This window comes from Momordica charantia (assembly GCF_013281855.1).
Source record: "Momordica charantia cultivar OHB3-1 chromosome 4 unlocalized genomic scaffold, Mcharantia_2.0 BLBB01000004.1, whole genome shotgun sequence".
NCBI classification, from domain to species: Eukaryota; Viridiplantae; Streptophyta; class Magnoliopsida; order Cucurbitales; family Cucurbitaceae; genus Momordica; species Momordica charantia.
The window spans coordinates 1,018,972-1,035,281 of NW_028275162.1; the positions used below are offsets into that span (position 1 = coordinate 1,018,972).

The 16,310-nt window shown below is 37.5% G+C and overlaps 3 protein-coding genes and 1 non-coding gene across 4 annotated transcripts; 1 reads left to right on the forward strand and 3 right to left on the reverse strand.

Moving 5' to 3' along the window:
• Positions 1-276: 276 nt before the first annotated feature.
• Positions 277-1,133, forward strand: LOC148211619 (uncharacterized). Its single transcript, XM_088122498.1, has 2 exons — positions 277-537; positions 607-1,133. Exons 1-2 carry the CDS (start codon positions 277-279, stop codon positions 1,033-1,035), a joined length of 690 nt encoding a protein of 229 aa, XP_087978624.1. The 3' UTR covers positions 1,036-1,133.
• A 4,560-nt stretch (positions 1,134-5,693) lies between these two features.
• On the reverse strand, positions 5,694-7,156 carry LOC111016692 (uncharacterized). The gene is made up of 3 exons (XM_022292161.2): positions 6,693-7,156; positions 6,320-6,545; positions 5,694-6,230 (listed from the first exon to the last, which is right to left on the reverse strand). The coding sequence occupies exons 1-3, from the start codon at positions 6,894-6,896 to the stop codon at positions 5,803-5,805; spliced, it is 858 nt and encodes a 285-aa protein (XP_022147853.1). The 5' UTR covers positions 6,897-7,156; the 3' UTR covers positions 5,694-5,802.
• A 5,091-nt stretch (positions 7,157-12,247) lies between these two features.
• On the reverse strand, positions 12,248-12,320 carry TRNAF-GAA (transfer RNA phenylalanine (anticodon GAA)). Its single transcript has one exon. It is a non-coding gene; the product is annotated as a tRNA-Phe (tRNA).
• Positions 12,321-12,503: 183 nt separating this feature from the next.
• On the reverse strand, positions 12,504-14,980 carry LOC111016666 (putative L-type lectin-domain containing receptor kinase VII.2). The gene has a single exon (XM_022292129.2). The coding sequence runs from the start codon at positions 14,762-14,764 to the stop codon at positions 12,620-12,622; it is 2,145 nt and encodes a 714-aa protein (XP_022147821.2). The 5' UTR covers positions 14,765-14,980; the 3' UTR covers positions 12,504-12,619.
• Positions 14,981-16,310: the final 1,330 nt, after the last annotated feature.

Sequence of the window (16,310 nt, forward strand, 5' to 3'; positions counted from 1 at the left end):
CCCAGATTTGGTTACGGAGCGAAACCTAGTGGATTTTGGCTTGGCCCTTCTGCGTATCCCTCCAGGTCCTTGTCGAAATCCTCTCTTCACTTTGCATGAACGTCGCTTTTTACCTTTATCCTTGTTTGTAGACATGTCAGACGGAGTGCTTCCTTGTATGAAAGAGAGCGTCGCCGGAATACCCGGGGTTTGGGGGCCAGTTCCAGTCGGGCTTCGAATATCGAGGTAACTGATTTGACCGAGGAGGGACCCCCTTCACAACACGCTCGATCTTTCATGCCTCCGACAGCCCCGAGGCGCTCTGCTCGACTTCATGGGACAGCTACCCCGTCCTCCCCCCGAGGTCACCCAGGAAGCTCCTCTCAAGTCCCAATTTTCCCTTTCTCTGGCCCATATAAGTCTGATGCTGACGGGACAGCTTACCTGGAAAGAGCATTTAGTCTCTGGCAAGGCCTCGGCGACTCATCAAGTGGGTCAGACTTTGGTCTGTCAAATCCTCAGCACAGCATCAGCACCTGCCTTAGCGATCTCCACCAGGTGAGTGCTTGGTAACCTCCAGTACTTGTCATAGCTTTCTCCCCTAACGTTAAATCTTATCCTTGGCAGACTTTCAACCGTCTGGTGGTATTCTCGGGTCGAATTGCTGACAAAATTAACCACCTCCGCTGCCACTATGCCCCTCGGGAGGAGCTGGAACAGGCCATTTCTTCCTTCAACCAGGCCACCAGCCTTCTGGAGGGTACCCAACGTGAGTTGGAAGCAGAGAAGAGAAAATCTCGAGACGAGCTAGCTAACCTGCAGAGGAGACTTGACGAGGCCAACGCTCGACTCTCTAATTCTGAGTTCTTGGCCAGGGAATTCAAGAAAACTCAGGAGTATGTTGACTTGCAAAACTCTGCCATGGAGTGCGGTGTTTCCTGGTCTCTCCGTCAGGTTTCTACTCAACACTCTGACATTGACTTTTCCTTCCTCCCGGAGCGTTTTAGGGCCGAGCGTGACGCTCCTGACGACATGGATGACGACGACGACGAGTAATAGGGTAGCTTGAGCGAGTAGTTCTTACGGTTGACTTTTATGTGCTTTGTCACTATGTTGCTTGTATTCTTTTCTTTGGAATCATCAATTAGCCCTCTTACCAGTCACTTACTGGCTTACGGCTCTAACCCTGATGGAGTTTTGTTGCTTTCTTTTCGTAGGTTTCTAACTCATTGGTCATAGCCAATGGTTTTACACCCGCTGTTGTTTTTGTATTTTTACTCCATCTCATGTTTTTACCGTGCTAGGCCAATTGACCCGCTTCTGGTTTGGCCGTGTTGAGATTGTTTAATTGTTCTTTCCAAACATGTCCATTAAAGTAGATTCATGCTTCGTCGCACATGATCGGCATCGAGTGATGGTCGGACCCGAGCAGTGGTCGGTCCACGAGCCGTGTTTAGTCGAAAATAAGACCTATTACCAAACATAGGCTATCTCGTAAAATCGCCAACTAATGTAGATCTGTGCCTGTTCGCACTTGGTCGACGCCAACAGTGGTCGGACCCGAGCAGTGGTCGGCCCCGAGCCCTGCTCGGCCTGCTCTGTATAGCTGGTTTTACCGTCACCGTGTAGGATTGGATTTACCAAGCTTACGTCGTTGAGTAGCCGTAGTCGGTACTTGTTGCCCCCTACTCTCAATTGTATTGTCGATATCCTTTGAGAGTACGCTTGTAGACGAGACAAAGTATTTTTTCAAAAAGTCTCTTGGTATCTCGTTTTGGATTTAAGAGATACAGTTGACAGAGAATCAAATAAATGAGTACTTTATTGAACACAAGGAATTAGAAATCTTGTTAAAAGTAGAAAACAACCATATTTGAAGGAAGAAATAAAAGGTCAACAGCCCCCCTTAGTAGAAGTTTTGCCGTTGTCCCTCATTGAGGTATAGTAGCATTCCCGTGACACTCGTTGTTCTCCTTTGATTTCTCCTACCCCACCCGGTGTTGGGAACTTCATGGATTGGTGATATGTTGATGGTATTGCTCTGAGCATATGCATCGTCGGTCTTCCCAGTATTGCGTTGTAGGAGGATGTGTAGTTAACGACCAAAAAGTCCACCATCTTGGTGACACTCTTCGGCCCACTTCCGAATGTTACTGGCAACTCTATCCTCCCTTCGGGGATGACCCGTTATCCCCCAAATCCTACCAGTGGTGCCGGAGAGGATATCCAGGAGAGGATATCCGCCGAGCTGCCCCCATCCACCAAGACTCGATGTACTTTAACATTTGCTATCTTCAACGTGATAACAAGTGCATCGTTATGAGGGTGAAGGAGGTGAGTTGCTTCGTCTTCCGAAAATTCAATTGTCACCGGCCGGTTTGTAGTATGCGCGTGGTAGACCTCATTTTGCTCGCGACTCGTCCTAGCTTCACGCACATATGCTTTCCTTTTTCTCCCGGATTCTCTTTCTATGGGCCCCCCATTATAGTTCGAATCTCTCTTGCGGGAGACTTGTCGCTTTCGCCGTTCTGGGTCGTTTTAGGTTCCTCTACATACGCCTTGAGGTAGCCCCTTCGGATTAGTCCTTCCACCTCTTCCTTGAGATCAAAACAATCCTGAGTTGCATGGCCGTGATCCCTGTGGAAAAGACAATACCTGCCTTTGCTGCGCTTAGCTGACGAGGCCTTCATCCTCTCCGGCCATTTAAGCAACCTTTGGTCTTTGATCTCCATCAGCACTTGCTCGATTGGAACGGTGGTCGGGGTATACTTTTCAAATTTTCGGGGTGGATCTTTCTGGCTACTCCGATCCCTCTTCTCCCATCTCGACCCTTGCGGTTTATCTCCCGACCTCTCCCTCTTTGGGTCGGTTCGCTTTCCGTCAGGTTCCCTTTTTGAGTAAAAGAACTCACCAGCGCTCATGTACCTCTGAGCTCGGCTCAGCGCCTCCGAGAAGGTGTTCGGTGTTCTCTTTCCGAACGAGAATGACAAATGTTCATCCCTGACGCCGGACATGAACGCCAGCAGAGATACAGCGTCTGTAAGGCCTTCTACCTGCAACTTCTCCTCGTTGAACCGGGCTACATAGTCGCGTAGACTCTCTGTCGTCCTCTGCTTAATGGTTAAAAGATAAGCCACGGGTCGGCTCCGACACCGCCCCCCTACAAACTGGGTCACGAATGCTCTGGCCAAGCTCTTGAAACTCGAGATCGACCCTCGTTTTAATTGTCGAAACCATATTCTGGCCGACCCGTTTAAAGTAGTCGAGAATACCCGGCACCTGACCGCTTCCGACACTCCGTAGATATCCATCCATTCCCGATAAGCATCTAGATGGTCCACTGGGTCGGTCGTCCCGTCGAATTGCTTCACCGTGGGTAGCTTGAATTTTGGAGGGACCTTTTCTCTCATGATTTCCTCCGTGAATGGTGAGTCGGCTTGATCCAGTAGTTCTTCGAGGTCGAATCCCTTCTCCTTGTGGCTATGTCGCTTCTCCGAGGACTCTGGCCGATCTGCCGGTTTGCCTTTGTCGAGACTTATCGGTTCAGAGTTTCTGTCATCATGGTCGCTCTTGCCCCCATTTGGTGCCGGGGATTTATGTTGCTTTTTCGTCTTTCGAGGGTCGAAAATTCGGGTTCGTTGCCTGGTATTTCCACCTATCCGCAACTTGCTCCCTACACTGTTCGTTGACTCCTCGGTATCGCTTTCCGTTGGGCCCTTCCCCTTTTTCGGGTCTCTGACAAGGGGCACTTCGTCGGACTCCTGTCACTCGAATTGTCGAAGGACTTGGGTCATGCGTTGAAGCATGCCCTCTACCTTGTCTTCCAAGACCGCGAACTGCTTTTGGAATGGCTCAGGGGTCGTTAATGCCTACTCCTCGGGCAACCCCTCCTGACGCTCTTGGTTTGGCTGGCTGGTCCCATCCTCGGGTCCTCCAACCTGGGGGTCGCCCAAGTTCAGCCTCCTCTTGGCAGAGCAGTCATCATCAGAGCGTCGTGGACTCCTCTCTGGTGTCATGTTGCTCAACTGGATGCTTTAAGTCGTCCCCACAGACGGCGCCAATTGTTGATGCGTGGATTTCGATCCTCCGGTTCTCCTCCTCGCACCTACCAAACTTGTTGATCCGGGACTAGTACCTGCAAAACCAGATGAGCTAAACCGGTGCGACTCTAGTCACACGGGCTCCGATGCTTAAGTTAGCAGGAGGATAATGTGAAATGTCGCTAGTTTTAGATGCCCTTACCTCTAAGGCTGGATCGCTACTTATAGTCGCCAGGTTGTTCCAGAACATTCCATAGCTAGCTAACCCTAATTTCGTTGGCGGGCCTGGGCGAAACCGTGGATCGAAGACGAAGGGCTGCTGGAGGGCCGTGGGCCGTGCCACGGGTCGGGACCGAGCCCTGGGTCGGGACCGAGCCCATCGCAGCCTAGTGGCTTCCTTCCGATCTTCACCTGTACCTCGACTTTCGGTTTCCATTGCATAACAATCTCAAATTTTAAATTAAAAATTAAAATTGTATATAAAATTTACTTTAAAAATAAAATATATAATTATTATGTTATAATTAGTTTTTTAAGATCATTTTTGGTTTATTTATAAAATTAGGAATAGAAAAAAATAATAATAAACCATATATGATCCTTTGTCGATGTTTAGTAGAAGCACCGGAGAGAGCTGAATTCAGATGCCCCTGGTTTGAGGACTAAGGATTTTTTTATTTATTTAAAGAATGCTTATTTTTCAAATTTATTTGCAAAATAATGTTTTTTTTTAAAACATGTTAAATGTATAATGCATTGGTTAAAATTTATTCTAGAAATAATTTTTTTTTAAATTCTTTCGCCATTTAGTCGTTTTTTTAGGAAATAACTACACAATTTTTAGCATTTGATTGTCTCTCCAAGGGACGACTATAAAACATGGCGTTTCATTGACATCCCGACTAATTTTTTTTTTAAAACATCAAGATATGATCGTTTATTGTCTCTTCAAAAATATCGTCTGGACCCACATTTGTGGTCGCCTCTACTAGAACGGACATATATCGACAGTTGGCTTTTTGAAGAATAAATTAATTATATTATATATTACATAATAGCATATAATATTTCCAAAGTCTTTGGCAGATGTAATACTCACTTCTAAAATGTTGATAAATCCAAGAGCCAAGAGAGCAAGAAAGTAAGGTAGGTGCTACATCCATTGCACCAAAATTAACTTCACTAGTATTCTACTTCACTAATATTATGCTATTATGTAATATATAATATAATTAATAATTTGTTTTGAGAAAAATTAACATCAATAAATGTGATCTTGTGTCCAAATAGTTACCTCTTCATATCTTGAGATGACATCAACATAACATCACGGTCTTATAATCTGAAAATGATATAGTCGTCAGAGACAATTAAGTGGTGGAAGAATTTGAAAAAAGTTTCTACCAACGTAAAAATGAATATTATTTAGAAAAGGAACCAAGTATTTTCATTTTCTTTTATATACTACTTTCTTTTAATTCCAAAACTCTCTTATTTTAACTCTGAAATTCTTTAAAGAATTTTGTTACAAAAATCTATCTTTACAAGAATTTAGTTTGGAACAGCAAAGTGGAAATTGAAAATGTCTCACATATAACAGACCACCGTGAATCTCATTGTCAATTGTCATCCCTGTTCTGATCTGATGCACAGATTAAATACAAAGCAAATATATAAACAAATCTCACAATTGGCATTAGAATTTATACACGATATTATTTCATTTTTAATTTTATACACATTTTGATTTAACTAAAATGTTAAAACTCTATGTGAAAATTCCTCAAACAACTTCAACGGCAGTGCAATGCAGGCCCGGTAAGTTGTCCAGTAGATCGAATGTTAGCATCGACGCCTTCGGCTTCACCGGCCGCCCGGAGAAGTTTCCCGGCAGCGGCTCCGGCGCCGGCGTCGCTCTCTCCCTCCTGCCCAGCCACTTCGATTGCATGTATTTCTGCTTCCTCCATGGCGCCAAATGCATCTTCTTCTCCGTCGTGCACCTCTTCGCCGCCGAGCAGAGTATTTTAATCAAACTCCATAATCTCTCCGATTTCCCCACGAAAACCTCCGGCAATCGGCGGATTAATTTGTTGTATTCTTCACTTGCTCTTGCCATCTCGAACTCTGCCCTAAAATTCACCTCGATCACCACCCGAATTTCCCCTCTTCTCGAACTCGAATTGTCCAGAACTTCCAAATACGAATGTTCGCCTGAAATTTTAGGGCTTATGAGATTCTTCGGATCAGATTTCTCAACGGATTCCATTTTGAGTTCTGGTTAGGTCAATTTGTTTAATTACCTGATGGAATGTCCAACGAGCTTCTCCATTTAGATTTGCACACCGCAGAATTAAATCCGGCGAGTTGCAGCCGATTGCAGATCTCTCTCCGCCAGCAGCTCCGGCAGTCTCCCGCCGCCGACCTCCCGCACTCGCATATCGTCGACTCTATATTCAACTCCCTTACAATCTCCACCGTCGCTCGGCGGATTCTCAACTCAATCGAACTCGTTCTCCGTATCGTTGCCTGCAAATCAAATTCAAAAAATCGCATCACATAAATCCCTCACCGCCTCACCTCTGTATCCGGCATTTCCTCTGTTTCTGACCTAATTCAAATCAAAATTACCAGATCAAGTTCAAAATCGATAAGATCAGAGACTACGGTGAGTACCTGGAGAAGTTCTTCCTGAGAATTCCAGAACGCTCTACTTTCATTCACGTCAAAAGAATTCTCATCGTCCTCGTCATCGGAGTAACTACTTCTGGTCTCTCCCTCCTCCATGAACCGAAAAAACAAATCGGAAAAACTCGCCGTCCGACACATCGAGTCGATATCCTCCCCGGAAGTTCGTTCAGTCACCGGAATCCTCGCCATCGCTCCGGTCAGTGGTGGAAAAAAGGTAGATTCACGTGTTTTGTAATTCCGGGAGGAAAATTGTGGGTATTTATAGGAGGAACTTTTGGGTGCCGGAAATGGGGCCCACTAATCCCGGCTGGACGAACGAGCCGCCGCGTGAATGAAAATTCCGGCTCCACTGCGTGGTGGATTAGACAGCAAATTCCACGTCAGCTCAACAAATTTTAGTTCTGCACAGAAAAAGAGTTGGGAATAATTATCTGAATATTCAAAAATGTTTAAAAAATAACTCTAAAACAAACTAACCACTGCTTATGTATCACTTATAATTTATATTATTATATATATATATATCACAGTTCACACACACACCCGCACGAAAAATGCTCACTTCACCCACGTCTTTTTTTTTTTGTCTTCATCCTATACAAAAACTAAAACTTATCGGCTTTCATGGAAACTATTTCGAAAGAACTGTCCGAATCACGAGCGAAACGTGGCGGCATTCATCAATCTGGTGCAATTATCTAGGACAGCTGGCAGTATAGCTGACACGTGGATTAATCTACAAACATTGATGTGTGAGCTTTATCCAAATTCTCAGATTGGGGCCCTTCGCATTAGTGCGCCACATGGGATAGTTCTCTCTAGTGGATATTCCCATTTATTATAGCAAACCCAACAACCTTTAGAAATTATGTCCCGTAGTATTTAAGAATTGTTTGTGGAAATTAATTTTAGTGCGAAAAGAGGGAATATTGGTGTCGCATAAATTGGCCTAACAGCACCAAATAATTGATGTAAATGAAAACACAGAGATTCGAACCTGGATGCCAAAAACTCGTACAATGTATTAGTAGAAACGTCTCTTCCTTTGATGCAGAATTACACACCGATGTAGTGATATCCTAATGATTAAGTTGGAATTGATATGTTATGTGAAATGTAGCAAAGATTAAAATTTTGTGGCGTATGTTAATTATGTGTATTTTCTTTTATTTATAGAGGAAAAAACCGAGAGTCAAAGTTGGTAGGATGTTTTTTCCTACATAGGTAGAGAAAAATCTAAAGTCACGAGAATATCTTTTTTTATTATTATTATTTTTTTAAAAGAAAAGCATTCAAATTCGTTTGAGAAAATAGAGTTTTTTTTCTAACTATAACATCCCGATGCATAAATAATTGAGAATTCACATTTTTTTATTTTGGATTAAATCGAGTTCATCGAGTGGACACTTTCATAAATTGCTCTACTGTATTTTTTAAATGATGACCTCAATTTTAGTTAAATGTACGTTCAATAGAGCAACACAATTTCATGTTAGTTAATATACATGTTCAACATCTCAACATGAACATAACTCAACAAATAGAATAACTTATTATTTTTTAGAAGTTGTAGGTTCAATCTTGTATTTCTATATTCGTTGTATCATTAAAAGAAACCGTTACTCAAAATCATAATATTCATTGTTTAAATAGTTCATGATAAATTAATAATGAGAATTAGACTGATTACTTTTTAGTTTAAAAATTAGAATAGACATTTCAAAGTTATACTAAAATAAAATAAACTTATAAATTTAAGAATTAAAATAGATATTTTAATAGATCAAAAGAAAAAATTTGAAGGTCAATTTTGTCATTTTGCAAACCACATTATTGGTTTTGTTTACTTTAGTGGCCACCGCTCTCGTAGTATGGGACCAACCACACAAAATGCTAAATCCCAAAATTTGTTATATTTTCATATATATTATCAGTATGCTGACGTGGCCATCTGCGTTTGGTCATCATTAAAATTCGTGGTAATTAGTTTATATTTGAGTGAACACATATTTCATTAAAATTATCTACTTTTAAATATTACATATTCACAAATAATGAAATTAAGATCTAATAACCTATATAAGAAAAGATATATTATAGATGCAAATGGACTATTCCATAAAGTTTGTTAAATAAGAGATAGAAGTAAGTTTGAGCTTGAAAAATAAATTTAAGTTTTTTTCAGATTTAGAGAATGATTAATAAAATTAGAAGAATTATTTATTTTTTCTCGTTAATAATGCGTCCAAACACTTTCAAATAGTTTCTTAGATTTAAAAAATTGAAACAGAAATTTGATCAAAATTTTATAGGATTCAAAGTATGAGCATGACAAAGTGGAATTTAATTTTTAAATTAAAGGTTGCAGCATAGTATTAAACAACTGAAAAATACATTTCAAATATGACCATAGAACACAATTGAAAATTTATATGGATTTTTATTTCATTTTTTTGACCATAATTGATCGACTTTATCATTCAATTCCACGTTCAAATATTTTAGTTAAGTTTAATATAGAAAAACAAGTATAATAAATAATTAAAATTTGAACCGTTCATAATCCTATTAGATTATTGGTTTTAAAACGATATTGATCACAATATTTTGGACTTTGGTTCATTTTGGTAATCTTTGTATTTTGGTCATCGTAACTTAAAATTTTATTAATGTTAGTTTTGTACTCTTAATATATCTATTTTGGTCCATGTATTTTTTTTAAAGGTGACCATTTTAATCATTATTGGTAAAATTTTAACTCCAGTTTTATGTATAATGGACGCTTCTTAATACAAATTTATGGCTATATTTAAGTAAATTTAGCGAGTTAAGTATATGTGAAAATTTTAATAAAAATAAAAATGATAACTTTTTCATAAATTATTTATTTTTTGAGACATACCATATCATAACTCTTTAGTCTTTATATTTATATTTAAAAAAAAAAAACAACAAAACAAACAAAAGAAAGCCCACAGGAAAAGACTACCAAGTGGCTAGTGGAATAACTTTTAAAACTAGCAATTATAAATTAAAGAAATTCACTCTTAAAAAGACATACTAATTTAATATTTTTTAAAGTATTTTTTTTAAGATACTAACTATATAAAAAAACATCATAAAAATTTTAAAACTCTTCAATATTCTAAAACATTTTGATTAAGTGTATTTTTAAAGAGAAATCTTACACGAAAAAAGAATGAACAATTTAAAACAAATTTAATATTGATCTAAGCATAGCTCAATTATTTAGATATTTATTCAAAAGAAAAGAAGAAAATCTTATCCATTTTTCATGTGGGTCTCGTGGATATAAAAATAAAAAAATAATAAATAACAAAAGATATTAGTATAATAATAAGAGTAGGCCTATATATATTTAGTGAAAGCATGTGGGGTTTGGAATATTGGATAAGGTTGGATGATTTGAAACAACTATGAAAATATTATTAGTGGTTTCCACTTTTTCCAACTTTTGTTTTTTTTTTTTTTGTTTTCCCTTTTTCCTCGAGATTCTCAAAATTCCTAATCTCAATTATTATTGATTTTTAATTTAATTGATTAGTTTGTCATTTTATAAACCATGGTTTAGAATTAATACCCCTTTTAAATTGTAACCCCAACTAAGTTGGGTTGAGTTAGGGGTTGATTGTGATTAAGTAGAGGATGCTTCCTAAATTATGGTCCAAAATATAAAATATTGTTATCGGGTATACTATATATTTTTGTCAATAAGGAAGTTTCATAAATTATTATGGTTCTCACTATTTTAGAATATAAAATTTTGTTATTAATTACTACGTGTTTTTATCGTGAAACATTGCAGAATTAAGAAATGTACCTAATTGATATCGGATACTTACAAATTAGTGTGATGGATTGAAGTATTAGAATTGATGCAGGGATTTGACCTGTAAACTTGGTGATCTAAATTGAAGTTATTAATTTATAAATTTAAATGGAGCTAAAAATTCATTTCCGAAAGTTTATTGTCCTATTACTATAAAGTTACTGAGAGAATGCTCGAGAGTTTTCTTTTTTTTTTTTCCCACAACTCCAAGAGTAATATTGCTTTTAGAAAAAATCAAAACTAAGCATTTATATGGTGTCTAAATTTGATTGATAGGACTTAACAAATATTTTTAAGTATTTTGGCAAAAAAAACACAGTATTTGAGACCAAATATCAAATTGTTTAGTTATTAAGTACTTAGAAAAAAAAAGTATTTGTTTTATTATTACTGAAAGCAAACATTTATTTAAAAAATTCGTTTGAAATTAATTATAATTTTAGGTAATATAAAGTTGGGGAGATATTTTAAAGCCAGATTTGATGTAATGAAAAAGAACTCCAAATAATGATAAAAGTAACCCAAAACTTAGTTTTTTTCCAATAATAATATATATTATAAAGAGCCAATAATTCCCAAAACAAGGAATTTTTTATTTGGACAAAGTACCAAAACTTAGTTTTTTGTAATAATATATATATATATATATATATATATATATATATATATATATATATATATATATATATAAGCAATAGCTTCATTAGGGAGAAGATAAAATCTTGCAAAATCAAATTTAAAATTAATGGGCAAGTTGGTTAGTCATATCAAATTAGGCAAATATATTAATAAAATGATGATGGTTTATCTCTAAATTCCTAATTTTGTGCATTAGCATCATCATACACTTCAAATAAAAATTTTCAATTTTATTTCCTCTGTGGGATCCATCATCCATCTAGATATGCCCCTTTTTCCCCTTTATTTCCTTTTTTTTTTTTATTCTAGAAGAGTTCTTCCATTTCCAAATCAAGATTGAAGGATAAAAAAAGTCAACATATTTCATCACTTTCCCTAGATTGAAAGTAGAGGATTTTCTCTTTGGTTATTACTTAAACAAATTTTTTTTTCATAATTGATGAAATGCATTTTTAGCTAGTTAATTCCGTTAGCTACTTGGTTCGATATTCAAAGTGGAAAAAAGTGAAGTTTAGAGTCACAAAATTTGAAGGATTGGATCAATGATGTAACGAATATTAGCGTAAAACACTAACCCTATTGGATTTTGTTACTCGAACAACGATCCAACCATATATAGATTAAATGATATATATCAATATTGTATAGAATTCCAATCATAATATTAATGAATATAGTACTATTATTTTTTATGTTTTTTTAACTCAATTTCTGATAGATTACTTCCAATTGACAAAAAATTTACATCCTATATTTCTTCATTTTCCAAAATAACAAATGAGATTAAGCCTTAATATTATAAAACACAACTAAATTTTTAATATAAATTTTTTCTCCAGTTTTTCAACGGTTGAATTTCTCACGTTATTATTAAAATGCTTAAGGATCAATCATGGAGAAAAGACTTCCGGATTGAAACGTTGATGCAAGCGCCAGAAGGCCCAATACCCAAAAAGGCCAAATTCAAATTGGCCCACTATTACACGAAATGGGCCGGATTCCGCTTCATAAGCCCAATAGAGTCTTCGGTTAAAAAAAAAACCAAAAGAATTGCGGTGAGCGTGGATCGAACACGCGACCTTCAGATCTTCAGTCTGACGCTCTCCCAACTGAGCTATCCCCGCATCTTGTTTTGAGACATAATAAATTTTTATTTATCTTAAACCAATCAAGATAACAACATTTTTTTAATTAGATTATAATTTTAAATAATTGTAAATGTCACAATAGTATTAAAAATGTTTAAAATTTAACTCCTCCGCTCCAATTATCTCTTGGGAAAAAGAAATTAAAGTAATCAAAATGAATAAATAACTATAATGATCAGATACTCTATTAAACATAGTATAGACAATGAATAATCTAAATAAAAATTAAACCACATCTCTTATCCTTGCATGAAAATGACAAAATTTCTGTCAGCTCAGCGGCCACTCTTTAAAATATCTGATTCTGGAAGTGATGTTGAAGAGGAATAATTTTTGATTTCTTCAAACGTTGGATGCTGCTGAAAATTATTGCCTTGGTAAATCTCAGACAATAGCCTTGTTGTTCTTAATCTGTTTAACAATCCATCATTTGAACCACTTTCCGTTCCCTTTCTGTCATCCAAAATGTTTACAATTTGGTGCATAGTTGGCCTTGCCCCAGCCTCAGGATGTGCACATAATAATCCCAAACAAACCATTTTCTCCACTTCATCAATCTTCACATTCCCACCATTCTCACCTTTCAATCTCTCATCAACTGCAGTTGTAAGCTCCCCTTTCTCCATTACCCCTCTTACCCAATCTATCAGCCATGGCTTCCCTTCTTCTGTTGCTCTCCTCCCACATACCACCTCTAAAACCAACACCCCGAACCCAAATACGTCGGCTTGTGTCGATACTCGCCCTGTTCGAACCACCTCTGGTGCCATGTACCCGACGGTTCCCACCACTTGAGTTGTGTCCGCCTTGTGCTCGTGGGGGTGTATTCGAGCCAACCCGAAGTCTGCCAATCGAGCATTCATGTCCTTGTCGAGTAACACGTTGTTTGTCTTTATGTCTCTATGTAGAACCTTGTAATCCCAGCCTTGGTGCAGATATAACAGCCCTGCGGCTACATCTTTTAAAATCTTCATCCTCTTCTCCCAACTCAGAATTGCATTCTCTTCTTCGCACTCGAATAGTTTCTTGTCTAAACTTCCATTTTCCATATAGTCATACATTAAGATTAAGCTTCCTTTTTCTTTCTTACACCATCCTATAAGCTTTACTAGATTTCTGTGTTTTAATCTTCCTAAGCTTGAAATCTCAGCCACAAACTCCCTCATTCCAAACTCAGCTTCAACAGAGATTCTCTTCACAGCAACTTTTGATCTGCCTAATGTCCCTTTATAGACCTTCCCATTGCGCCCAAAACCAATCACATTGGCTTCTGCGAACCCATCAGTTGCTTCACAAACATCTCCATAAGTAAATCGATGAGGCCAATATTCTAACTCCCAGTCTTCAATTTCTTCATCCTCTGGTTTCTTCCGTCCCCTCCTTGTGATAATTACAACATAGATTACAATGCTGCAGACAATTACAAGCCCACCACCACCCACAGTTATCCCCACAATGAATGCATTTGAATTGAAAATGGAGGTTTTGGGAGGAGCAAAAGATGGCAAATCAGTTGTCAATAAAGCATCAGCAATCGACAAATTAGTGGTACTGAAACTCCAAGATAATATCTTATGACTTTGAACTAATTGCCCTGTGGCTGCTGTAAATCCCACATACATTTCATCCAGAAGCAATCCAGAAAAATTCACAAAGTGGGTTATTAATGGCCTTCGTGGTTTTTTCTCCCCCACTTCAGCCATTGTAATATTAACCAAAGAATTTAAACATTCAATCCAAACCTGGTAAGTATCTCCATTATTAATCTGCAAACCCGTGAATTCATCTTCATCTTCCCCACCCCAAAACCCTGCAGCAGAGGAAACAATAGACACGAGAGAATTCAGGTCCACGCCCACATGGTTATCGTTGGTGTCGTTGAATTCTTGGTTCTGGAAGGAATCGAACTCAACAGCGAAGACATGGTTACTGGGGCTGCCATTATTCGTGAAATTGAGAAGCCCCAAATTCTGGGCGGAGCTGGTGCCGTTGATTCCAGTAGAGGGTGTGAAGAGAAAGGCGAAACCATGGCCGGGGAGGAGATTCCGATACGGAACGACGGAGAAGATGAAGGAGGTGGCGAAGGAAAAAGAAGAACCGGTGAAACGGATCGGGATTTTAGAAGGGTAGAGGGCACGGCCGATGGTGAAGGGGGTGTTCTTGGTGAGAATAAGAACAGAGGATTCGATTGTGGCGTTGCCAAAAAGCAAAATTTCAGTGGAAGTGAAATTGGTGTTGAAGACGAAGTCTGTGGAGGAAACTGAGACGGAAATGGAGATGAGAATCAAAATAACGGCAGAGAAGAGAGAAGAAGACATGATGGAGGCGATTTGGGAAGCAAGTCTTTGAGGAACAACAATCAACAGCAACAGCAACACAAGGGTATGGAATTTGGATTCATGGACGAACAGTAGAGGCATAAATCAATCGACGGATGATTTGATTTTGGTCAACAAAAGAAGCCATCAGATCGTCAAAACGGGAACGAACAGGATTGGTGGATGCTGGATTTTTCAGTCAATTGTTTTATCGTCGAATTTTCTTTTGCTTTTCTTTTGCACAAAACACTTTTTTGGGCGATAATTGTGAAGCATGACTCAAAATGGCAACCGTTGTGTAATCAATGTGTACGGATTAGACTCCATCAGATGTACTCTAAAGCATGAGTTAGTAACGTATTTGAAATAGCAAATTCACCAGCCAAAAGTTGCGTGCAAGATATTGAGAGACGAGTCTAGATGGTAAATATTTTGTACATGTCAATAAGAGAATATTTCTGCTGGTCATAGAGATACTTTGACAATCCGATCGTCCTTCTATTGAATGTCAGTGGATATTTTGCTAGCATGCTCTATCCGAGGTGTGATCAACTTGAACTAGATGATTCCAACATAGTCCCTTATCCTAAGTTTGGCGGACTTGAATTTCGATCTAGGACTACGCGTTTTGATGGGAGCGGTCCATGTGTCGTTCTCAATTTTACCCCATAACAATAATAATTAAATCTATGTAGTTTCTTTAAATTTTAATTTGTAATAGTTTACTTGATTTAGTCTTAATAGTTCAAAATTTTTTTTATCTTTTGAATCAATTTATTATCTATTTTCATAGGAAACATGTGTGGTGTTTTAAGGAGATATTTCACGATGAAAGCTAAATCATAACATAAAATTTAAGAATTAAATTATTACAAATTTAAAGTAGATATGATATTTATTAGATCTCGTATTTGTTGAACTAATAAAACTAAATGATTGTTTATAATTATTACTCCAATGAATTCATTGAAACAAAGTGGTTTTTTTAAACCTATTTTATTATGAATTATGAATATTAATATGGAAAGTTGTGTTATTTAAGTTGTAACTCGGCTTAGGGGATATCTAGTTGTTGTATATATGATGAGTCATCATGCGTTGCACTTGGTAAAAGAATAATACTTTATTATTAATCTTTTGTGACATTTTAATTTTCAAGACAAGAAAATTGCATATTATTTGCATTTCAATATAATAATTATCATACCTTTGAAATAGGTTTTTAATTTGACAAAAACTAACTCTTTTTTTTTTTCCTTTTATAATAAAGAAAAACTCCAAGACCAACTTGTGAAAGAAAAATCCAATAGCCAGATTCTTCATCCATTGGAAGTTCCCTAATCTATGAAGAAGTCAAAATGATTCTCATTTTGATTTTACCCTTAAAATCTTAAACAAACTCGAGTCAACCCTACTTTGAAGACTCGTATATTGTTAAAGCTTCAGTCTCATTAACTCTTCCCTTTGAAATTGAAGGTTAATAAACATCATAAACGAAGGTACCCATATCTATTGTGCTAACAAAATCTTGTTAAACGTAAATAAACATCAATATTAATCCTCGTTCTCAACCAAGGTATCCATTTGTCATTTGTGAGATAAACTCCTAAATCACCCAATTCTTCTTTTTCTTATAAAACTCTTTGAA

Coding starts and splice junctions, on each gene's coding strand:
- LOC148211619 (XM_088122498.1), top strand. CDS start 277: ATGCCTCCGACAGCCCCGAGGCGCTCTGCTCGACTTCATGGGACAGCT. Junction 538..606: donor GCCTTAGCGATCTCCACCAG/GTGAGTGCTTGG, acceptor TATCCTTGGCAG/ACTTTCAACCGTCTGGTGGT.
- LOC111016666 (XM_022292129.2), bottom strand. CDS start 14,764: ATGCCTCTACTGTTCGTCCATGAATCCAAATTCCATACCCTTGTGTTG.
- LOC111016692 (XM_022292161.2), bottom strand. CDS start 6,896: ATGGCGAGGATTCCGGTGACTGAACGAACTTCCGGGGAGGATATCGAC. Junction 6,546..6,692: donor CTCAGGAAGAACTTCTCCAG/GTACTCACCGTA, acceptor TTTGATTTGCAG/GCAACGATACGGAGAACGAG. Junction 6,231..6,319: donor CTCGTTGGACATTCCATCAG/GTAATTAAACAA, acceptor CTAAAATTTCAG/GCGAACATTCGTATTTGGAA.